Source organism: Pelophylax lessonae, assembly GCF_965119305.1.
Source record: "Pelophylax lessonae genome assembly, chromosome: 1".
In the NCBI taxonomy this organism is placed as follows: domain Eukaryota; kingdom Metazoa; phylum Chordata; class Amphibia; order Anura; family Ranidae; genus Pelophylax; species Pelophylax lessonae.
The window spans coordinates 455,923,393-455,949,087 of NC_138768.1; the positions used below are offsets into that span (position 1 = coordinate 455,923,393).

General features: G+C 47.0%; 1 protein-coding gene across 1 annotated transcript in view; it reads right to left on the reverse strand.

Moving 5' to 3' along the window:
- The window catches only part of MED26 (mediator complex subunit 26), a 78,997-nt gene extending 53,629 nt beyond the window's left edge, over positions 1 to 25,368 (reverse strand). Inside the window, exon 1 of the mRNA XM_082269131.1 lies at positions 25,095 to 25,368. Within this exon, the coding sequence (XP_082125257.1) occupies positions 25,095 to 25,166 (72 nt within the window). The 5' untranslated portion in view covers positions 25,167 to 25,368. The remainder of the gene's footprint in view (positions 1 to 25,094) is intronic.
- Positions 25,369 to 25,695: the final 327 nt, after the last annotated feature.

The window sequence follows — 25,695 nt, forward strand, 5'->3', positions numbered from 1 at the left end:
AACACAAAAGAAAAAAAAAAAAAAAAAAAAAAATAGTCTGTTTTTGTTTGATGAAAAATAAAAACCTAAGTGGTGATTAAATACCAGCAAAGGAAAGCTTTGTCTAAAATAAAAACGTTAATTTGGGTACAGCATTGTATGGCTAATTAACTGTCACTCAAAAGTGAGACAGTGCTGAAATCTTAAAATTGGCCTGGACAGGAAGGAACAAGCGTCTCAGAGAGAGGGAAGAGGACCTGCAGACAGGCACAGCACAGGATCGATGCAAGACTCAGGGAAGTAGCTACTTACCTCAAATCCCTTCCTGAAGAGTACCTGTCACTGCCTATTACGGTCACAAGGGATGTTTACATTCCTTGTGACAGTAATAAAAGTGATCAGACTTAAAAAAAATGTTTTATTTTTAAGTACCCCCATTCCTGTGAGCTTGTGCCCGAAAATGTCAACGGTGTTTAACCACTTAAGCCCCGGAGGATTTGGCTGCTAAACGACCAGGGAGTATTTTGCGATTCGGCACTGCGTGACTTTAACGGACAATTGCGCGGTCGTGCGCCGCCGTACCTAAACGAATTTGACGTCCTTTTTTCCCCACTAACAGAGCTTTCTTTTGGTGGTATTTGATCACCTGTGCGCTTTTTACTTTTTGCGCTATAAACAAAAAAGAAAAGAAAAAAAAAAGCGTAAATTTTGCAAAAAATACAATATTTTTCACATTTTTTTTATATGAAATTCCCCCCAAAAAAAATGTAAAAATCAAAATTCGGTTAAAAAAAAAAAAAAACGCAAAAAGCGTATTTTTATTGGTTTGCGCAAAAGTTATCGCGTTTACTAACAAAGGGAAAGATTGTTATTTTTGTTGTTTTTTTTAACACGTAATGGCGGTGATCTGCGATTTTTTTTGCGGTACTGCGACATTGCGGCGGACAGATCGGACCCTTGACTGACATTTTTGACACTTTTGGAGTTACCAGTGCTATACATATGCACTGTTACTGTAAAAATACACTGGTAGTGAAGAGGTTAACTTTATTTGGGAGGGAGGGGCTGTGTGTGTCCCTAGGGGCGTGCTTTCTACTGTGATTGGCTGTGGCTTGAGCTGTAAGGACACTGATCAACGGTTCTACATAGTAGATCCGTCTGATCAGTGTTTTTACACCGAGGAGAATGACAGGTGGCTTGTTTACACAAGCCGCCTGACTTTCTCCCTCTCCCCCGACGATCGCCGAGTGACCGGCGGACATCGGGTCCGCCAGTCACACGGGGGGGGGGTCCGTGACCGCGCCTCCGCGGGCGTGCGCTCGCTCCCCAGACCCTCCCAGGCTAGTGACGTTAATTAACGTCACTCTGCCTGGCCAGGGCTGACCGCCGCAGTAAATCTACTTGCGGCGGTCGGCAAGCGGTTAAATCACACGTGAGGTATTGCAGCGATCACCAGAGCGAGATCAATAATTCTAGAAAGACCTCCTCTGTAATGCTGGCCATACACCTGTCAAAAATAGTTCAAAAATCTGTGCCAAGATGGCGTGTGGCCGGCCATCCAGCACGCGTGGTGACGTGCATCCTAGCTTCATATGACGCAATTCAACATGACGTCACCAGGGGTGAGGTGTACTTAACCTATCTGCACTAGGTTACGGCGGCAGAGCTGGGGGGCCACGGACAGAGGAGAATTACACCTAAAAGAGGCATCAGCATAAGGGACATATCATATTGACCCAACTTATGTCCCTTGTGAGGATTCAGTTTTATTTTGTCTGCTTTTAGGCTTTAAAGCACCGTGTGAGCACAGACAAGCGGGGGGGGGGGGGGGGGGAGTGGGGAAAAGTAGTACTCGAGCAATTCTGATCAACCATGCCCAGTATGAGTACACCCTAAAAGGTGGCTAGAGAAGTCAGGGATGACTTGTTTTAAAGCTCTTTAACTGCTTAAGAATTTGTAAACAGCTGGCCAAAGTCTGGGTACATGTGTCACTTTATCTAAAATTCACAGCTAGGGGGTGAGCTCCCACCATGACGTGCAATATGCACAGCACAAAATGGAACATTTACCACCTGGTGGGCCCTCTTCTATTGGAGACAGGTCCAGGCTGCAGTAGTTGCTTTGGCCATCATGATGCTAGCATAACTTATGCCACTAGATGGCCAGGATGTAAACACTACACACACACGTCCCCAGCACTGAACTGTTTGCTTAGGAGGCTAAAAGTAAGCTGGGATGTATACTGTTCGATGCATGTACTATACATGCAAGACGAAAAACTACTAGGAAAGTGGGGAATAGGTTTTTCACAAGAGACATTTTGCATGTCTTGACCAAAAAAAAAAAAACATAAGCTCCAGCAATTTTTCACAGAGGGATGTTTGCTCCACTATATTACAGATTTCTTGGGACTTCATAAGTTCATTCACTGAATTGCCATAACCACAGGAGATCCAGGAGAAATATGCCATGTTATTCACCTCTATGCTAAATGCATAACTGAACTCCCTAAGTCTAAGTTCACACTGAATGTGGCTTTGAAATCGTGAGACTTCGCTTGATATTGCACGATTTCAAAGATGTATGTCAGTGCGACATCAGATGCGACTTAGCTGACATCTGTGTGACTTTATGCACAGATGTCTATGCAAGACGCACCAAAAAAAAAAAAAAAAAAAAAATCGCCAAAAGTAGTGCAGGAACTATTTGAAATCGGTGCAGAACCGCAAAGTCTGCGTTGCACCGATTTGAACAGTTCCATTGTAAACAATAGCATGTGACTTGTCAAATCACATGACAAGTTGCACCAGTGTGAATGGGGGCTGACATTTTAGAGCACACAATACATATATATAGCTGGATGCCAAAACCACTGAAGCCAGCAGACATGCCTGCTTCAGAAAATATTCAATTGTGTGGTACATGATTGAAAGGTTTCTGAGTCATTTGCACTTCCATGTCAACTTGACACTAAAAAAGAGGGGTGCCACATACCAACACTGTACCTGTAAGAGTCACAAAGTCACAGGGCAAATAGAGGTTTCAGAAAAAGAGCTCTACTGTCAGAGTTGCTGGCTCCTAAAATGTATGCAGATTAGAAACAAAATATTACAACCAAAGGGGTGGCACAAGAGCCAAATACCTAACATTTTTAAATAGTAATGCAAATTAGGATTCTGTGTTTAGCTCAACTGAAAGCTTACCTAAAGCCAAAAATAACATTTTTTACAGCATACCAATTCTCATATGTGGCGGCTGCATTCATTTTCCTTATTTTTCCACATTTTCACCTGGCGATCCAACCAGTACATTTTTTTTCCTCCAACTTTAGCACACCAAGCTGTTCAGCAAAAGTGGCAGTTAGAGGGATGAGACACATTAATTAGCATTAATATGGGTGTGGTCAGCTTTTAGGGCTCTGCACTAGAAAAACACAGGTCTCTTCAAGACACATAGAAAACAACTGTTTTCCATGTGTCTTGTTCACATCAAAATGCAGGTGTAATGTCCCATGCGGAGTGATGTGGGATTATGCAGCATTTTTCCTCACAGCTCCACGCTGGACCGCAGGGAAAACTGACAACCCCACGATGCTCTGTGTCTATACTGTCTGCCTACCACTTTCCCCTCATGTCAGCTCCCAGATGGCCTCTCCTGTATGTCTGATGCAAGGAGGAATGTTGCCGGGATCTGATGGCAGAAGACAGAATTGTGGCACAGATGAGAAGGAAACATTGGCAGGGACATTGATAATGGGGAGGACAGAATGGCAACGGGCAGAGGTGGGGAAAAGGACAGAATGGTGGGCAGAAGATGTGATGTCAGTCTGTGCATTTAATAAAAAAATAAAAAGCTCATGGACAACTGATGTCAATGCAATTGAAACTTTTTCCACCAGTTTTTATGCACGTATGGTGTAAATGAGGCCTTTTGCTACAAAATTACTTTGAAATATTATATACACACACACGCCCCTTTATTAGGTACACCTGTTCAATTACTTGGTAACACAATTTGTTGATCAGCCAATCACATGGCAACAACTCAATGCATTAAGCCTGGGTTCACACTAGATGCAGTGTGAAATCACAGCGGAGATTCGGCACCACATCTAAATTGCAACCTGTCCATGGGAACCAGTTGTGGAGTGTATGTTAACCACTTAAGCCACGGTGGATTTTCCTGCTCAAAGACCAGGCCCTATTTTGCGATTCGGTACTGCGTGATTGTAACGGACAATTGCGCGGTCGTGCGACGCTGTACCCAAATGAAATTGACGTCCTTTTTTTCCCCACAAATAGAGCTTTCTTTTGGTGGTATTTGATCACCTGTGCGATTTTATTTTTTTCGCTATAAACAAAAAAAAAAAAAAAAAAAAGCGCATCAATTTTGAAAAAACAACAATATTTTTCAAATTTTTTTTATATGAAACTCCCCAAAAAAAAAAAAAAAGAATCGCAAAAGCGTATTTTGATTGGTTTGCGCAAAGGTTAAATCTAACTGTGGGGGGCGTGGCTTGTGATGTAACCACAGACATACGATCCTACAAAGCAGGATCGTGTAGTCTCTGCAGTTACACCAGGGAGAATGACAGATGGCTGTGTTTACATCAGCCGTCTGCCTTTCTCCCTCTGCATCGGGAGATGGCGAGTGGCCGGCGGCCATCGGAGCCACCGGTCACACACACAAGGGTGGCCGGGAACGAGCCTCCGGCGGCGCGCGGTCCCCCCCCCCTGCAGGCTCCTGGGCGAGCGACGTAGTACTACGTTGCTTTGCCCAGGAGGGGCTACTCTGCCGCAGTAAATATACTGTTGGCGGTCGGCAAGTGGTTAAGGAAATGACAACCCGCAATCTATTTATGAAACATAGCAGGATTTGAACAATTGGATCAAATGGGTGTGAGCACCCATGCGATCCAATTCTGGTGCGGACAAAAAGGGTCCTGCACCAGTTTTGAATCCATGGCTCAAGTCACACCCCAGAGACACCATATGTAATACGCACAATTACATGTGGTCTCGCACTGTGGCAGTGTGAGTCCAGGCTTAGGCATCTAAGCGTGGTGAAGATGACTTGCTGAAGTTCAAACGGGGCATCAGAATGGGGAAGAAAGGAGATTTAAGTGACTTTGAGCATGTCATGGATGTTGGTGCCAGACGGGCTGGTCTGAGTATTTCAAAAACTGCTGATCTACTGGGATTTTCACAGAAAACAATCTCTAGGTTTATAGAGAATAGTCCGAAAAACAAAAAATATCCAGTGGGCGGCAGTTGCGTGGAGGAAAATGCCTTGTTGGTGTCAGGGGAGAATGGGCAGACTGGTTTGAGATGATAGAAAGGCAACATTAATTATAATTAAAAAAAACAAAAACAACCAACAACGCTCATTACAACCAAGGAATGCTGAATACCGTTTCTGAACGCACAACACATCGAACCTTGAAGCAGATGGGCTAAAGCAGCAGAAGAGCACACCGGGTGGCATTTCTGTCAGTCAAGAACAGGAAACTGAGGCTACACTTCACACAGGATCCCCAAAATTGGACAATAGAAAATTGGAAAAACATTGCCTGGTCCGAGGAGTCTCAATTTCAGCTGCGACATTCAGATGGTAGGGTCAGAATTTGGCATGAACAAGATGAAAGCATGGATCCATCCTGCCTTGTATCAACGGTTCAGGCTGGTGGTGGTGTAATGATGTGGGGGTATTTTCTTGGCACACTTTGGGCCCCTTAGTACCAACTGGGCATTGTTTAAATGCTATGGCCTACCTGAGTATTGTTGCTGACCATGTCTATCCCTTTCTGACTACAGTGTACCAATCTTCTGATGGCTACTTCCAGAAGGATAATGCACCATGTCACAAAGCTCAAATCATCTCAAACTGGTTTCTTGAACATGACAATGAGTCCATTGTACTCCAATGACCTCTACAGTCACCAGATCTCAATCCAACAGAGCACCTTTGGGATGTGATGTGAACGGGAGATTCAGATCATGGATGTGCAGCCTACAAATCTTCAACAACTGTGTAATGCGATCATGTAAATATGGCCCAAAATCTCTGAAGAAGGTTTCCAAAACTTTGTTAAACCTATGCTACAAAGAATTAAAGTTTTACTAAACCCATGACCCTGCATTCACTATATCTGGTCTACCAAAGTACACAGAACATGGAAATGTAATTCTTTTAGTAAATATAAACTGCTAAATACCTTCTAATCACCAGCATACAGCAGTCTTGTGAAAGCATGTAAGAGTTTTCATTCTACACTGACTGTCCTATGAGGCAGCATGACCACTGACCCCTGTCTGGAAAACGCTGATTGGCCCTGTGCTAATCACACCTCCTAAGGGGGGGGGGGGGGGGAATGGGGATTTTCACTTGCGGTAAAATCCATTTCTCTGATGTTCATTGACAGACACAGCTCCTGATTTTTATCACCCGTTGGGTTATACTGCCCCCCCTACAGGAGCAAAAAAGCTTGACTACACCTATGGGCAGTCCCAGGGGGTATACACCCACACTCAGTTTTGTTACAAGCAGTGTCAGAAGAAAGCCAACTCACAGAGGAGTGGGTGCTGGGTCCGTCAATGAACATCAGAGAAATGGTAAATCAAAAATCCTATTTTCGCTTTCGTTCATTTGACGCACACAGCTCCTGATTCTTCTTAACCACTGGAACGTCCCAAAGCAGTGTCAAACCTGAAGTATGAGAAAACCGCAGAAAAAAAATTCCCAAGGCTAACCACAGCCAACATGGAGCTCAAACATAACTGGAGCTTACCTGAAAACAATACACCCTCAAAGAGGACCAGGTCCTCTCAAACAGCGGCATGCAAAACCTTGTGGCAAAAAACAGCATCCGCAGATGCCAGTACATGCACATTATAAAATTTTGTGAAAGTGTGCAGACGCCCAGATGGCCGCCTGCAAACCTGCATCACTGATACCCGATGACGGAAGGCCCAGGAGGCACTAAGTGCCAGAGTAGATAGAGTGTGCCCTAACAGGGAAAGGAGGAACCTGACCCCAAATTGAATAGGCCTGAATCCCTGCGTCTGATCCAACTGGAAATGGTCGCAGCAGAAATGGCCAACCCTTTTCGATGTCCAACCATGAGTACAAATAGGGAGTCTGATTTCCTAAAAGACTCCGTAGCTGCCAGGTACACCCTGATTGCCCGAACCATATCCAGGGAATGCAGAGCAATTTCCTTAGGATGGTTAGGACTGGGACATAGGGAAAGCAACACAACGTCTTCATTCAAAAATGGAAATCAGAGACGACCTTTGTAAGAACGGACAGGGACAAAGAACCTCCTTAGCTCTGTAAGCCAACAGGTAAGGTGAGCAACAAGACAACACCGCCAGCTCAGACACCCTGCACGTAGACGTAATAGCCACCAAAAAGGCCACCTTCAGGGGAAAACGTAAGCAGGGGAATCGTGAGATATTGTCGAAGGGAGATTCCTGGATAACTGACAAACACCAATTTGAGAACCCACGGTGGTAATGGAGACCACACTGGTAGAACCAAGTGTCGAGCTCCCTATATAAAGATACACACCAAGAAAAGAAAACTGCCAAGGCCAAAACCTGGCCCTTGACGGTACTCAAAGGTCAGGCACTGCTTAACAGCATATTTTCCCTGAGAGGAAGTCTCCAAGGAGCATCGGCGACCAGCCGTACCAGATCGGCAAACCAAGACTGGCGAGGCCAGTCTGGAGCCACTAGAAAGACCGGAATCCCATGATGCCTCAATCCTGCACAGGAGCCTTGACAGAAGTTTGAGAGGGGGAAAGGTATAAATAAGACGATACTGACAAGAATCACTAATAGGTCTGCGGCGTTGGCCAGAGAATTCCGAGACCATGCCACAAACCTCTGTACCTTCCATGGAATGTGCAGAGAGGGCTGGAACAATTGTTCTGCCCACCTTAGAATGCTGGCTACTTCCCGATCCGTCAGGACACTTTTTGTGCCCCCATGGTGATTGACATAGGCCACGGCCGTGGCATTATCCGATTTAATTTGTACCGGACACTCCTGAAGGCGAATTGTCCAATGATCCAAACAAAGACTAAATTCCAGTACAAGCTGTGCAGAAGACACCTCCCCACCCGAACAGGCTGGCATCCGTGGTGACAACCGCCCAGTACAGGGGGAGAAGGATTTCCCCGTCAAAGTGCCGGAGAACTAAGCCACCTCTAGAGAATGTGAATTCTTGTCCAGTTTTACCAGAATCTCTTTTTGCAGAGATGTTGTGTGGAACTGTGCAAACAGTGACAACAAAAATAAAATATACTGGCGCAAGGCGGATCTGTGCTGACTCCTATAAGTGATGGGACAGGGTGGGTGGCCAAGAGCAATAACAAAATGTCATACATTAAAGTACAATGCTAGGCCTAAAGGAGCGCATGCTCCGCAAACATGTTGCCTTGGCAACCCCCCTGCACCCGGAAGTCGAGCACAGGAGAAGCCGCCGGACTGTCAACAGAGCCGCGGAGAGGCTGACAACTACCAGCCGCATCCTAGGATCGGGCAGCTGCCGAGGCCATCCTGAGGCCTCCCTCCTCCCAGGGGACCCTTATGTTAGGACATGACTTTTTGAGCCAGAAGCACACTCCTTACCCAAGTGTAGAGTACCTACGTTTCTTCTGCCACTAACAAACAAGTTATGCTGCACTCAGATGGCGCTTATGTTTTTCTCTAGAACTGTGCAAACAGAACCGCCTTGAGGCGCCCAGCACATGCATGCCAGCCCAGAGGGATGACCATCTGTTGGACAACAGAAGCTGAATTGCCTCTTGCAACATCTGGAGTTTTTCCATAGGAAGAAACATTCTGGCTGAGGCTGAATCCACCCAGATAGTGCAGTTTTGTGGACGGAACCAGAGCAGACTTCTGAAGGTTCAAAATCCAACTGAACTCCCTCAGAGATCGCAGAGTAATCTCCAAAGCGTCCATCAGAGCAGTCAGACTCTGCTCGCAAAAGATCATCCAGGTACCCCAGTACTGCGATCCCCCACTGACATAACAATGCTAGCACCGGGGCCAACAGTTTGTGAAGACCCGAAGAGCGGAGGCGAGACCAAAAAGGTAAATGCCACAAACTGAAAATGCTCCTCGCCCATGGAAAACAGAGGAAGCACTGGTGACTGACACATATTGGAATGTGAAGGTAGGCATCCTTGATGTCAATAGAAGCAAGAAAATCCCCCAGAAGTAGGGACGCCACTACCGTGCAGATGGATTCCATTTGGAACTTCTGTACCCGCACAAGGCAGCCAAGTGCCTTAAGGTCCCAGATTGGACGTACCTTGCCTTTCTTCCAGGGAACTGTAAACAGGTTTGAGTAAAACCCCTGAAAACATTCCGAATCCGGAACCTTCACCCCATGAAGTAACAAGTCTTGCACTGCCCCAAAATGAGCTCGTAAGCGATCTGGGGACAAGTGCAGGAAGGGAAGAACCATTCCAAAGGAAAAGACCGAAAGTCGATCTTGTAGCCAGACCGAATGACTTTGTGAACCCATCCGACTTGTACCAGAGGTCCACGGATCCGTAAATCAGAGAAGACGTCGCCCCCGCCCCAGATAAGGGTGAGGGCGCCCCTTCATACAGAGGAAGCCTTGTCTGCAGGTCTGGAAGAGCCCCTCGTGATTTGTCAGACCAGGTCCTCTTGGAACCTCCAGGGGAGGCCCTGAAGGACTTTTATCCCTTGAGGGATGAAAAAAAGCCTCTTATGAGAAGAATGGCCCATGTCTACTAATGATGTCAACCAAGGAAGCTCCAAACAGGCGATCCCCCACAAAAGGGGAGATCAGATAAGGCCTTCTTAGAAGTCTGGTCCGCAGACCAGCATTGTCAGCAAGATAAGATGCCAAAGGCCTACTGCTCATACAGACAGCCTAAAATCAAATGAGCTGCATCCAAAGAGGCATCACAGATAAACTGAAGCCCCTGGATCAACTGAGGCTGAGGGGGGTGGGGGGGGGGGGGGGTCAGCGGTTTCCCCTTCAGGTCCCAGGGAAAAAGTTTAGCCCACTCGGTCAGAGTTTGCGACACCAGGGCAATAGTATATTATACTGGCCTAAGCCAAACGAGCCATAGTGAAACATATGGTGGGCCAAAGCCTCGGTTTGCCTATCAACCAGGTCTTTAAATGCCAGGGACTTTTTAAGCGAGGAATCCTTAGGAGGATACCGCATAGCAAAAGGCTTAGAGTGCGTTTTGGACAGCCCCACTGTTAAGTGACAAAATGTTGTCAAAGTAAGCGGGAAAAGGGAACACCCCCGCCACTGTGGAGGAGCTGTGGTGCCAAAAGGGACCAATACCTCCGACACAGCATTTCCGCCATGTTTAAGATTTTTCACTCCGACACAATCAGTACATCCACCAGCTCCATTTAATGCATGGCTAAAGGAGCAGAGGAAACATCCTCACTGTCTGAGCACTAAGGATGCGTGGACGCAGACCCAGTAGGGTGACTCACGTCCGCGGCGGCAGAAACAGATTCAGGATCTGATGGACAGATGAGGTCACCCATAAAAACAATCAGGAAAGGGCCGTCGACTAGGATCCCGCAAGGGGAATGCCAACAAAGGGTCCACGAATGGACCACCTACTGGTCGCCCTCCGAGCCCTTCCATAGGAGGACCACACAATAGGAAATAGCCCCCTTAAAAGGGGGCAGCTCTCCGTGACGCGGACACAGAGTATCCTGATGGTCCCGCAGCCCTAAAAGGGTAGGCTGCGGCCTAAATGTGTTTTGAGGCCAAGCCGCAAGTGCACTTATCCCAGCAAGGCTCACTAGGGCTGCCCCCCTAACGGAGGCTGACTCAGCCGCATCGACTAGTAGGCCACAAGCCACAGCCTAAATCTTTGCAGATGTCCAGCCGCCTGGACGCGAGCCTGAGCAGAGCCGACCACCCAGGGGCAGCGGAGAGGAGGACGGATGCCCAAACGGAGGGTAGTGACTTCAGCGATGCACACTAGGGCTGCCCCACATAGCTCCCGACCAGTAGGCCGCAAAGCAGCAGCCTAAATTTGGGGCCGGGTGCGGCCGCCTGAGGCGCAGACCTGCGGATGCCAAACCATCCGCTCCCCTAGCCAAACAACTGCAGCAGGGAGCCCAAAGGACATCCCTGCCCTAGTCCATAACCCCCAGGGTAGCATGGGAACCATACTCAACCCACCCTTTGTGCACCTGGAAAAACCCAGTCAGCAGTAACGCCAAAAAAGCCCCCCTTAGGAGCATGGAGCAAAAGCCAGCTCATAAACTCATCCAGGGAGGGGCCTGAAGACCCACAGTGACCACTGAATTTTTAGAGGACTGGGGGGGGGGGGGGGGGGAACTCGGGGGTCCCACGTCCACCTAAAAACCCTCCAGGAGGTAGAGGGGGGAGCGCTGCTTACCATACCAGGAACAGGGTGGGCACCGCTCCTGACAGACCACCACTCCATCAGGACGTGGGTGGCTGTCGGCCAGGAGGAACGCTGCAACTCAGGCCAAGGCCAGATCCTATGCGCAATTGCAAGACATTTAACTTGCAGGCCAGCCGCGTTCAATGGGGCTATGTCGCAGCTGACCTATCGCAGGAGCTGAGGCCTGTACGCTCGCTGGCCAGATTGGGGGGACCCTCTGGATGTAGATTATCCAGTCTGATGCAGTCCGGCAGTGAATAGTAGATTCTCACAGAAACAAAATAAAATATAGGAAAAAAAAATCAATTTAAAAAAGGAAAAAAATGGCCAGGACAAGAGATCCCAGCAAGGAACTAGGTACTTACTCCTGACTAGGCAGAAAAAAAAAACGGAATGCCTATAACTGAGTGTGGTTGTATACCCACCGGAACTGCCCATAGGCATAGTCTAGCTCAGGGCTTGACAAATTAATCTAGGAGCCAGCTAAAAAAGTTGGGAGCAAGTTTTTTTTTTTTTTTTTTTTTTTTTTTAAACAAACCACCAAGCTTTATTTCCAAAAAAATAACATACTAAATTTACACATAAAGACTAGAACCCCACTCTCCTCTATAGCGCAATCGGATGGAAACAGACTGTCTGTTTCCATCCGATGCCATCTGATCCGATCCACGGGATGGATAGAAAATAGAACCACCATCTGTCTGTTTTTGGCGGACAGGATCAGATGGCGGCAGATTACCGCTCCATAAAGGAGACTGAAGGGTCCGATCAGGTTTGCCTGAAAAACTGAAAGGCGGACCTGATCAGACAGCCCGTGTGAAAGGGGCCTTCTGTTGTGTGGCTGTGGCATGGCGCTGAGGAAAAAAGAACGATGGCACACAAGAGGGCGCCAGTTCCCCATTATCTCACTGAAGAAGGCCGAAAAGCCGCAGCCTCAATTATCGGATGGCCCGGTAGTGCGAGCACTCGGGGAATAAGTGTGTGTGGGGGGGCACAAAAGGGACAGGACACCTCCTGCAGTGCACCCCAGGCGCTAGGTCGCTAATTCTAGTCGCCAATGCGACCTGGCGCCCGGGGTTTGTCGAGCCCTGGTCTAGCTTTTTCATGCCTAGTGTCCTACTCCTCCAGGGGGCAGTATAACCCAAAGGTAAAGAAGAATCAGGAGCTGTGTCCGTCAATGAATGAAAGAAAAAAAAAAAAAAAAAGAAGAAGCGGCCACGAAGGGCACTTTCCCACTACAGTTTGATTAGCAGCGCACTGCACCCAGTTTTAATGTATGTTACCCACACTCTCATACTTGTATAAGATAGGGAGGTTATAAACTTCTGACCTAATGCAAGTCTATGGCAAAGCATGGGTACCTCACATGAAAACCGTGGGTACACTGTTCTGTACCTGCGATGTGGTCAAATCACAGTGCAGCGGTATGAAAGCACCCTTAAACTGAACTAAAGTTAAAGCGAGAACTAAACCCTGCTATTCTTTACTGCCAAAGAAGCTGCCATCTTGGACTTTGATCTGCAGTTGCCACTGTGCTGCACATGATCAGTTATGACACCAGCCATTTGATGGGTTGACAGTTGCCAGTTAATGGCTAGGGAGTTTAGCTGACAATAGAAGCAACTATGACAGTTATCGATTACGACATGCCCCGAACGTAACTGTTTTAGGAAACATTTAAAATCTGTGATTTTAAGTCCACTTAAGGCCATTTTAATCTGCTAGGGCAGACTCCCCAACACTCCCCTCTTCCCAGACTGACAATCCTGCTCTCCAGGTGTGTTACTAGACAAATCACCAGCTAAAAAGAAAGAAAAAGATTTAACTAGTTTGAACTATTTTTAATGAAAGCAAAAATAAAAAAAATAATGTATTTGGGTAAAATATAAAAGATGAGGTTGTGTTGAATAAAAACATAACAAAACATGTCAAATCTTAACCGGTGTGCGCCCGCGATATCGCAAAAACCTATTGTGCCCAAAAATCTTCATAGACGACACTTGAAAAGCTCATCAGTTTAGAGTTTACCAAGGGTTCCTGTGCTAGAATTATTGCTCTCACTGACATTCGATGCAATACATCGCACATTTTGCGATCACGGTTTAAATGTGTGCTTTCTAGATACCCAACTTTCAGTCTCAGAGTCAGTCATTTGGACAAACCTGACAAAAGGTTCTACCCCCTATTTATTATTTCCAGGCCAATCTATAATTGGGAAAAAAGTTCTGGCCGGTGAAAAACTTTAAAGGGGTTGTAAAAGGTCCATCTTTTTTAAAATAAAAACAACAAACATGTTACACAAGATTTTGCACAGAGCAGCCTGATCCTCCTCTTCTGGGGTGCCCCAGCGGCAATCCTGGCTCCTCCTCTTCATCGGGTGCCCCCACAGAAAGCCTGTGCGGGTGCATTTCCTCCAAGTCCTGCGGCTGGGCCCATTGACAGACAGCGGGACTCTGCCCCGCACCTGTGTCACTGGATTTGAATGACAGCAGCTATCAATCTGTCCAATGAGATTAGATCCAGCAGCTGCTACTAGTGGGCTCAGGTAAGAAGAAGAAAAAAAAAAAAAAAAAAAAAAAAAAGAGAAGAAGAAGGGGGGGTGGAATACAACAACATTTTTCACCCCAACGCATTCTTTAAAACGATGAGACCTTACAATCCCTTTAAGGCTCAGTTCAGATATATGAGGGAAGCTGTGGATATCACTTGGATTGCCAGCACGTTTGCAGAATTCACAGGGAAACTGCATTAATTTCCCTACAGGCCTTGTTTTGAAAAAAAGGTGCATGCCCTTCTTTTTGCGGGAAACGCAGGCACAGCAGGCCATTCAAACGCATACGTGTGAACTGAGCCTTAGGCCCCATGCATACTGGATGTAAGTGGGAAAATTCCGCTTTTAAGGGCATTTGACTTTCTCTCCGCCTCTATACTCCCCTTCATGTTAGCTTACGTATCTATGCACACACAGGCTCATTAGAAGAGGAGCATTTAGAGGCACATAAAAAATAAATCCATCACTTAAATGTTCAAGAGGAGTGTTTTAGCAGAAGATACCTGGCATGCCTAAATTTGAGGAGCGTTTAGAGCTTTAGCATTCACATTCATTTCAATGGCCAGAATAAATTAATATTCTGGCCAATGAAATGAAAATGCCTAAGCCACATTTTCAAAACGTGGCTTTAGACGCATTTATGCTGCTTTTCTCCTGCCAGAACAAAAAGGCGTTCACAAGAGCTGTAAAAAAAAAAGCCCAGTGTGCATGAGGCGTAAAGTACAGATGTACCAGGAAAAACATGTTTTCTGCCATTACAGAACTTTATGAAAATGCTAGTTATCCACATATATCTGATTTCAGTAACAAGCATGTAATGTGTGAAGCTCGGTTTTTGGGACGCAAAGAACTGGGTCATATTTTAAAGCAGCAAGTAGTGTTTTTTTTTTTTAGAAAGAAGTCAAGAATGGCAACCTACGTGTCCCTCCATTACAGCTTTACTTCAGAGTAACTAGACAAAGGGTGAACAGAAATCATTTGTCAATGTACTTTGGCGTTTAAGAGGGGAAAGAGCCATCCACTGCAGTAAACAAAAATATCCAATGAATGGTGTTACCTGCCACAGGGTTTTAAATTAATCCAAGCCACTTGATTCATACACGTGTCAAAACGGCACAGCCAGGAGCGCACCACCAAAAAAACAAAAACACAGACGCACACACAACTACCTTTACCTTTCTTGAGTGATCCAATTTGCCTTTTGTGCATCACATGCTCCACCTCCCAGACACTGCAGCTCAAAAAGAGGGGGGGGGGATTCAGCAACAGACCCAGTGCTGCCAATCCAATTCAGAAAGCAGTGGGCAGGACTGGGTGTAACAAGGTGCTGAGTGACAAGCTGACAGATATTGAAACAGCAGTGACACTGCTGATAGCTACACCCTCTGCAACATTTTTCATCTCACTGTAGCACAACTGCTGGATTTAGGAACAGTACAGCATCATTACCACCCCCTTACAGCAGGCTATTTATTTTTGTTTATTTATACTGAATGAAGAAACAATAGAGACACCTTACAACAGCAGCATTGTCAGTCTAGGGGGAGGGTAGTATTAGATGAACTAGCAGATTTAGATCAATATACAAACTGAAATCAACCTTCATCTATGCTTTTACAGCAACAGCTTCTTTTGGGATAAAAGTTTTATATCAATGAATAAAAGAGGACAATTGTAAACCCCCAGATGTAGCAGTTAGGTTTGTCTCCACCCCCTAACTTCTACATCTGCAGAACAGCTTGTTCTTGTAAAACACAACAGACTTACTAGCAGGATCTCCAAAAAAAAAAAAGCTTTAAAAGAAAATAAAACTTAGCCTCCTGTAATGGGGTGGCAATGATGCTGTACTGTTCCTAAATCCAGCAGTTGTGCTACAGTGAGATGAGATGTTGCAGAGGGTGTAGCTATCAGCATTGTAATACAGCCATCACATTTACAGCCCATTCAGACTAGCGCGATTTGTCAGGCGACTTGTCAGCCTGACAAGTCGCTGTCGGTCGCGGTCCATTGAGTAGTACAGGACCCGTTATAATAGGAGCGACACAAGGTGCTCCGACTTAGAAAAAGGCTCCTGTACTACTTTGGGGCGACCTGGGAGCGACTTGTATTGACTTCCATTATGTGAAGTCTCTGCAAGTCGTGCTGAAGTCGCGGTGCACACGACTTCACAGGTCACCCCCCAAAGGCGGATCGCCACAGTGTGAACCGGCTCTTAAGAACTGGCAAGCTGCAATAAAATAAATATTTGCTTTTAGGTTTAAAGTGGTATTTAACCCAAAAAGGTTATATATTGCAGCTTACCCAACCATTTGATGTGGTGGCTGCATTCATTTTTTTTTTTTTTTTTATTTATTTATTTTTTAGGCTCCCCCTTAGGTTTTTAACTGGTACTCTGACCAGTAAAACACATGTTGTATTGGGGTGCCAACACACACCCACATTATTCATTCACAGATTCTGTGAATGAATGAACTACACCATTAGCCTCCGCAGCCACACTGAGGGCGCTGATGAGCATTCCTAAAGTTATTGGATTCTTCCTGCCATCCAGTAACTGTGCGCCTGTATGAGTTCTGTACTGAGTCAGGAGCCTGGCATTGCACCCACAATGCCTTATAGTTCCATTTACTTCACTAAACAGAAGCAGCAGCTGTATATAGCCTCAACCACATACAGTACGGAGTTCTGGAAGCGAGATAAGAACTTCCTGTCCTGCTTCTGGAACAATCCCATTGGGCTGAGTGCTGCCCAGAAATTCACAGGGAGCTAAATGACTACAAAGCTTCCTCTGATTGGCTGAGGCAGAGAGGTGGGCAAGGGATGCCACAAACTCCACCTCAGCCAGAGGAAGCCTTGTATTAATTCATAAAATAACAAAGCTTCCTCTGAATGGCTGAGTGGCGCTTAGCCCCTCAATTTTGTTCCTGGAAGTTCTTGACCCATTGCTAAAGCAAATGTTGGACTTGCTTATTAGACTGATCTGAGGGGAAATTGATGCTGCTGTGCTGAATCACGCCACCACCCCTGCAAACCACTGGAAAACCCCTTTAATCAATAGCTCCATGATCGCAATATAGAAGAAACACCCTTTACTACCAACACACGTTCTATCAGCTAATACTTGCAATTCATAGGCGACTCTGTATTTCTGGGACAAACACTGGTTAAAGGGTATATATGGCCAAAACTTCTTAAAACACCTGTCAGGTTATTTTGCCATCTGTGTCACACTAAAAAAAATTCCATTCACTTAAATATGTGACAAGAAATGAAGGGAAATCTCCCCACAGTGACAATGGGGGAATTCCAATCTTCGGAAAATATAACCAGAACATCAGTACCTATTGAAGAATTCTCCCTTACCCCTTGCTCTAATGTCAACTTCTAAAACATTGTTTTTTTGATGAACTTTGTTGCTATCAAAAGGGATGAACATCTCTTGTGATAGCATGGGCTGTGACAGGTCCTCTTTATGGAGATATCTGGGGGGTCTATTGGAACCAAAAACTCTCCTCGGACCGCCAAAGAATCTTACCAAAGCAGATTGTTTAATCAGATACTGGTACAAAACATTTATGGCTTGTCTACAAACAAACCAAAACCGGAAGTGAGGAAATCTTTGTCACTTCCAGTTTCTGATGTCACAGAAGAGGGGAGGGAACTTCTTTTTCTGCCATTCTTCTTAGTGAAAATGACCAAGGTGGCTGCATCAGTACCAGGCTCAGCAATCAGACAGAAGAGCCTGGTAAAAGCAGTGGCAGGGGGTTTTGGGTTGGAGACACCCCCCTTCCATAGCCTGTAAAAATGATCCAGTTGCTGTAAAACCACTGGGATAACGTTTTTCTGATAGGGAATTGGTAGCTGAAAAAAATACTGGGATCACGGTTGTAACCGTAGCTGCGGTGGTGTGCCTTGAAAAAGTATGACATTCACAACTTTTTTCATTGCAGTGTGGCAGGACGTGATGCATGGTACTGCAGCCAACAGACCTGAATGAAATGTCACTTTGAGTCATTTCAAGGTTTAAAAAAGCGACAGTGAAATGCTGCATAAGTGCATGAGCACCGCTGCTTTCACATTGCATACCAGTGGCCATGCGTTAGTGCCCGAACTTGGTACGAACAAAGCCGCTAGTCCCCTTTCACACGGGGCTGAATACATCCAAGCAGATTCGCCTGATCAGCGGGGGAATCTCTCCGCTGAGCAAGCAGATGACAGGTCATTGTCCACTCCACAGAGCAGAGCAGACACAGCCCACTGTTCTCTATGGGACGATCGGATGGAAACAGACTGCATGTCTGTTTCCATCTGATCTGCCGGACGGATAGCGAGCATATCCCTATTCGTCTGTATTTAGCGGATCGAATGCCGCTGGGTGGCAGTGGACACATGTCCACTGACATCCGCACCCGATCAGTTCACTGGTGTAAAAAGGGGCCTTAAAGTTTCTAGAGATGTCTGGCTGGGAGGAAAAACGAATGCTTAATGCATATAACCGTACAATGTGCAGGACCTACATAATAATTTTCCCGGGACACAGTTACTGTATACAGCTACCCATTGTGATGAATTAGAAGATATGGCTGGGGATTGCGTAAAGCACCTGCACCAATGTACTCTCCAAGTGCACACTGTCTGCATTTATTCCATGCAACTCCTGGTACATACCTGTGTACAGCCAAATTTTCTAATTCATCTGAATGTGTGTCTGTATGTGGCAGCTGCGGGTCCCAGGTGAGCGATTGTGAATTACTGTGCGTGAAAGCAGAACTAAGGGCAAAACTTTTTTTCTTGATTCTAGATAGAACAAGGGAGAGTTTTAACCCCTTTTAGCAGTAACCCTCCCTTACTGCTAAAAGGGCTTATAACCCCGGTTATTAATAAAAACCTGTGTCCTGTTGGGAGAGATTTACCTTAACTTCCTGCCCCATAGCCAAAACAGGTAGTGAGTGGAAATACCACCAAAGTGGGGGAATTCCGGGTAGAGTCATGAGAACTAATATCCTCATTGAGGATTTCCCCTCTATTTTTGTTCTGGGGACAACCCAAATTTTGTTTTTTTACTTAAAAAATAAAAACCTGCCAAAGTGTTATTATCCAAGAAAAAAAAAAATGTTAAACTTGAACCTATAAAATCTTTAGATTTACCATCAACTATATAGTACAAGGGCCTTTGACAAGATACAAACATAATGGATCATTGTTTGGGACTGTCACCATACCACAAAGGAGACTGCACAGTGTATAATAAGGGCCATACACTAATCTACAAAGTAGTGCAAGGTCCTGACTAGATACTAATTGAATAGATTGTTTAGGTTTGCCCTCATATTACATAGTTTAATAAATCTAAGAGAGTGTACAATCAAATTGTATGGTTGGTGTACAATTGACCTTAAACTGTACAATCTCTTTGAGGTCTACCATCAATTATGTACAAGTAGCCTGTCTGACTAGATATGAAAATTGATGGATTGTGTAGGTGTCCCCTCATATTACATTTATGATAGTAGATCTAAAGGAGGCTGTCTAAATCAAATGGTATAGTACAGCCTCTCTCAACCACGGTTCCTCGCACTGTAGCCAACTGACCTTAAATCTGATGGTGCCTGCATTGTTCCAGGTCCATCAGCACTTAGCAGAGAAAGTAGAAAGACACCAATGATCTTTAAAATGGAACTAAACCCTCCAATAGTTTTCAGCCAAGAAAGCTGCCATCTTAGCCTCTCTTTGAACTGCAACTGCCATAGCGCTGCACATGTGATCGGTTATGACAGCAGCCATTTAAAGTTTGACAGTTTGGTTGAGGACACAAGCAAATGTGAGTTAGCAATCCCAGCATTCTAGAAATTTAACTTCTTTTAACTTATATTGATTAAAGCTAAAATAAAACACTTTACCCATAATAACTTATAAGGTGGAACTAAACATTAATTTAACGATTTCCAAAAACCGTTACATTGCTGGAATGCCGGGATTGCTAATTGTCACATTTGCTTGTGTCCTTAAAGCGGAGTTCCACCCAAAAGTGGAACTTCCGCTTTAGGGAGTCCTGACCCCCTGACATGCCACATTTGGCATGTCATTTTTTTTGGGGGGGAGCGGGTACCGAGTTTTGAGAGGTACCTGCTCCCACTTCCGCTCGGAGCGCCGCGGCGCCCTGAACGGAAGTTCTCCTCTCCCCCTCCCTCCCTGCAATCTTCTGGGACACGTCAGAGGTCCCAGAAGATTGCCGGCCAATCACGGCGCGCAGCGCGACTCGTGAATGCGCAGTGGGTACCCGGCTGTGAAGCCACAAACTGTGACAGCCGGGTGCCCACAGCAGTGATGCCGGCGCCGAGGGAGAGGATCGAGGCTTCGGGCGGCCGCATCGCTGGACCGTTGGACAGGTGAGTAAATGGCTGGAACTCCGCTTTAACCAAACTGTCAAACCATCAAATGGCTGGTGTCACATGTGTAGCACAATGGCAGTTGCAATTTAAACAGAAGCAGCTTCCTTGGCTGTAAAGGGTATAGGAAGGTTTAATTCCGCTTTAAAGAGTGTGTAAACCCTCCTCTACAACTTGTACCTATAGGTAAACCTATGATAAGGCTTACCTATAGGTACTGTAAATATCTCCTAAACATGTACAGTTTAGGAGATATTTACCTTAGATGCATCCAGTGACGTCACTGGCGCAGGCGCTCTGAAGGAACGGCCGCTCGTGCCGTTCCTTCAGAGACCCGTGACTGTCGGCTCCCACGCGCGTGCGCGGGAGTGACGTCACCACGGCTCCGGCCAATCAGATGGCCGGATGCCACGATCCCGGAAGACGGGCGACTGGACGTGTCGCCCGTCATAGAGGTGAGGAAGCAGCACGGCGGGGGCTCGTTCTGAGGTAAGTATTGCATAATGAGCTAGTATGCGATGCATACAAGCTCATTGTGTCTTTCTCTTACAGGTTGCAAAAAAAAAAAAATGGTACGGGTTTACAACCTCTTTAAGGCTGTCAGTAGATCAGCCTCTACAAACTCAGCAGTGCCTTAAAGCGGAGTTCCACCCAAAAGTGGTACCTAGTTTTGACAGGTACACGCTCCCACTTCCGCTCGGAGCGCCGCGGCGCCCTGAGCGGAAGTTCTCCTCTCCCCCTCCCTCCCTGCAATCTTCTGGGACACGTCAGAGGTCCCAGAAGATTGCCAGCCAATCACGGCGCGCAGCGTGACTCGCGCATGCGCAGTGGGTACCCGGCTGTGAAGCCGCAAACTGTAACAGCCGGGTGCCCACAGCAGTGATGCCGGCGCCGAGGGAGAGGATCGAGGCTTCCGGCGGCCGCATCGCTGGACAGGTGAGTAAATGGCTGGAACTCCGCTTTAAAGCGGAGTTCCAGCCATTTACTCACCTGTCCAACGGTCCAGCGATGCGGCCGCCGGAAGCCTCGATCCTCTCCCTCGGCGCCGGCATCACTGCTGTGGGCACCCGGCTGTTACAGTTTGCGGCTTCACAGCCGGGTACCCACTGCGCATGCGCGAGTCGCGCCGTGATTGGCCGGCAATCTTCTGGGACCTCTGACGTGTCCCAGAAGATTGCAGGGAGGGAGGGGGAGAGGAGAACTTCCGCTCAGGGCGCCGCGGCGCTCCGAGCGGAAGTGGGAGCGGGTACCTGTCATAACTAGGTACCCGCTCCCCCCCCAAAAAAATGACATGCCAAATGTGGCATGTCGGGGGGTCAGGACTCCCTAAAGCGGAAGTTCCACTTTTGGGTGGAACTCCGCTTTAAATGGCAAAGTAACTGAGCATGTGCAGAGCAGGGTGAAACTAAGTTACTGGATTTTAAACGGAATAGACACTTATTTTAAAATGTTTTACATAGCTATACCTGCAAAACAGACAAGCCTGAAGTGATCTAGCAGGACTTCATTTTCTTGACTCAGGGTCCATTCACACTAGCGCGACTTGTCAGCCTGACAAGTCGCGGTCGGTCGTTCGCCATTGAATAGTACAGGAGCCGTTCTAATAGGAGCGACACAAGTCGCTCCGACTTAGAAAAAGGGTCCTGTACTACTTTGGGGCGACCTGGAGGCAACTTGCATTGACTTCAATTATATGAAGTCCGTGCAAGTCGCGCCGAGGTCGCGGTGCGTGCTGTGCACCGCGACTTCACAGGTCGCCCCACAAAATCCTGTCGCGGCAGTGTGAATGGGCTGTAAAGTTCCACTTTAAAGCAAAAAGGTAAACTCAATGATTTCAGTGTTTCAAAAAACAAGTTATATTCCTGGCCAAAATTGCAGCTGCCTTGGCTGAAAACGATAGGAGAGTTTAGTTCCACTTTAAGGCTGAGTCCACATATATGCAATGCAAGTGCAGGACATCACTTGCGAGTCAGATAGGAATTGCTCTGCATTCCTATTCAAATCACATGCGATGTCTGTGCGGTGCAATTTGAGCCATTCATTTGTATGGCTCAAATCATGCCAAAACTGCACAAAAAAAAAAAAAAAAAAAGTGCAGGACCCCTTTTTTCCCCTCACTGGAATCATACCATGGGCGTTCACACACCAATGCGATCTGATTCTATCATCGCACTGCGTTTTGCGAACCGTTTAGGATGCTGTTAACATTGCCCCCCTGGTTTGCAAGAATGCTGTGCAATTTCAATGCGGTGGGGGAAACGCAAAGGATATTCTGCGTTTCAAGCAACACATATGTGAACCGAGCCTATAAAGTTCTACTGTAACAAAACTGCAAGCAGGCAGGCTTTTATTGCAGACAAGACATGCACTGCATCTTCTGAAATAAAATGCCCCTACCTGCCAACTGCTACAGAAATGTAAATTGCGCTGCGCAGCCTACAGTGCCCGGCCAGTCTCCGAGTCCTGGGATAATAACAGGACATCACCCCCCACCGGCTAATGAAGAGGCCTGAAGACTGGCACTCAGAAGATGATGCCAGCGCCGGACAGAGAAGTATGAAGACTTTAGTTCTGCTTGATACAGTGAATGCAGGGTCCTGGGTTTAGTATCTGGTCTCCCACAGTACATGATAATGCAATAGTTTTAGTAAATATAAACTGCTAAATATCTTTTTTCATGAGCAGTATATAGCAGTCTTGTGACTTCTATTAGTGTCTGCTTAAAGCTCGTTTGGCTGTACTTGTTCTGTGGATCACAGGAGTGCATTTTGATCCCATTTTCAGCAGAGAGCAGGCTGAAGCCTGTTGTCAGCTGATGTCACAGGGCCGGTTCAGGCTTGGGATCCACCCACACACCTTGACCAGCACCCGGCTCAGCGAGATTCTGAGAGCCCGATCCGGCCACTCTCACCACCTTCCACAGCCCAGCGCTTGAGGGGGGGGGGGGCAGCACAAACTGACAGTCACCAGCTCTCTGCTCTGGGAGCTGTGAGAACCAAGTACTTAGCAGTGTTTGATTGCCAAACTGAGCGGCCTGTCCCCTGGCTCAGTATTATCAGGAAATATATTGGTGACAGTGGAAGGAGAGGATCAGAGAAGACTAGTTCATTCTCTTTTCTTTTCAATAAACTTTGATTGTGAAAAAAAGACAACTAGTTCAAACAGCCATTTTACACAATGCAGAGGATTAACCCCTTAGGGTTCCAGAGTGAGCATAACAAGCATGCTTTACTGCATAGACATACTGATTTTTACAGTTGTGGGTTTAGTAATACTTTAAGGCCCCTTTCACAGTTGTGCAACTTGTCCTGCGACTTGGGACTGCCAAGTTGTACCCCATGATTTCTAATGAGTGCCGTTCACATCTGTGCAACTTCAAAGCAGTCCCTGCACTACGTTGGTCCAACTGATGCAACTTGAGGTCCGAAGACGTCAAGATCACACAGGCGTTGCGCGACTTTCAGGTGCTGCAAGTGTGAAAGGGGCCTCAAACTGCTTGTAATGGCGCTTTTCCACTGCATGGAACCGAACGGTTCGGCTCGCTTTTGTGCTTTTCCGCTGCCGGTACCGCATGGTATGGTGTAGGAGCAGTTCGATACGGCGGTGCTTTTCCACTGCATGGAACTGAACGGTACGGCTCTCAAAAACCGTACCACCTTGATTGTGGTTCCAAGAGGTACCATACCCGGTACCATATCCCACAATCCTTTGCATGCAGTCACTACTAGCCACTGATTGGTCAGAGAATCATTGTTATCCCACCCACTTAACTTTACTACTACTTTAGTGGAAAAGCAAACCATACCGTATCAACACCGTACCATGCGGTACCAGCAGTGGAAAATCAAACCGGGCCAAGCAGGGCCGAGCCGGTACTTGCAGTGGAACAGTGCCGTAAGTGTGGCATTCATCCAACAGACCACCAAAACGGTCATTTTCCTAATGATCCCCTGTGTGGCTTCATCAAGCAGACCACCAAAACAAAAAGGTCATTTACCTAATGATCCCAAGTGGACTTATCTTACCAGGGGTTTCCTGAAACGTGAAAAGGATTTCAGGGGTTCCTCTGGGAGGTTGAGAAACCTGCTATAGCTTATGGGCAATCTGGGTCGGTGTTGCCTTGACAGAACTATAAAGGAAGTGACAACATGGCCGGACGGGCCACTCCAAGGAGACGAAGCAGCAATCGGATGCCAGTAGCTGAACCTGGCCCTCCAATATAGATGCAGGGGTCTGGAGATGAAGAGATAACTTTCATGGTGTCCTGAATGATACAATATAAAGACATTGATGCTGTAGAGATCTATTGGAGTTTTATTGTGCTGAGAGATAAAGGATCCAATGTGAGAGTGTAGGGGTGACAGATGGCCTTGTGGAAGGTGAAGGCCTGGGTTGCAGTGAGTGAGACATGAGAGGACAGTGGCTGGAGTACATAGTGTGTGTGAGGGGACATGGCAAGGCCTGCTCCCTCACCTCACAGCCCCAGCCACGTTCCCCTCACACACACACTGACACCTGGCCGGCAACAAGTGTCCAGGCCGGCAGCCTCTGTCACCAAGCCGTGTCCCTCACAAGTCCCGGGCACACAGGTGTCCTCTAAGTCCTGAGGCCTGTGTCAGCCTACCGGCTTCTGAGGGCTCAGCTCTATCACCTTACTAGCATGCCTTACCGGCTCTGCTCAGTCACCATTCCACCCCCATCACACACACACACACCAAAACTCCCTCCCCACGGCCCCGGCACTCACATTGCTGTGCGGATCGATGGCCTGCAGCAGCCTCTCCCTGATCTCCCGCGGGGATACCGGAGCCGCTGTCATTGCCTCTGTCCGGGGATCACTGCGGAGGGCGGCGCGGCATGTTCCCGGGTAGGGAGGGACACAGTGACCCGGGCACCGGGAGCGCTCGACACCGGAGACTCCCAGGCGCGTCTCTCCAGCTGGAGCCGAGCGACCGGGAGCCCCGAGGCAGGACGGGAAATCCGCCGCCGCACGCTTTGTGACGCCACTGGGGCAGCGTCCTTGCGTCACTATTCCTCTGGGCAGCACGCACGTCACGTTGAGCGTCGGCACGTACTATTCCCCTCCCCCCCTCCGCACCGCTACTCACAGGAAGTGTCAGAGGCAGCGTGGGGCTGTCTGTCAGCTGTGTCATGCTTGTGGCATGCGCTGCAGGGCGGCCAACAAGTTGTTAGGCTAGGGGGGAAAAAAAACTGCAAGCTACGTGTTCGTTACATACAAAGGGGGGCCTGATTAAAAATGTGGAAATGCCAAACTAAGAAAAATAAATGAATACTTTTTAGTGAGAAATCTCGTAGTTTGCCACATAAAACTGTTATATTTTATTTAT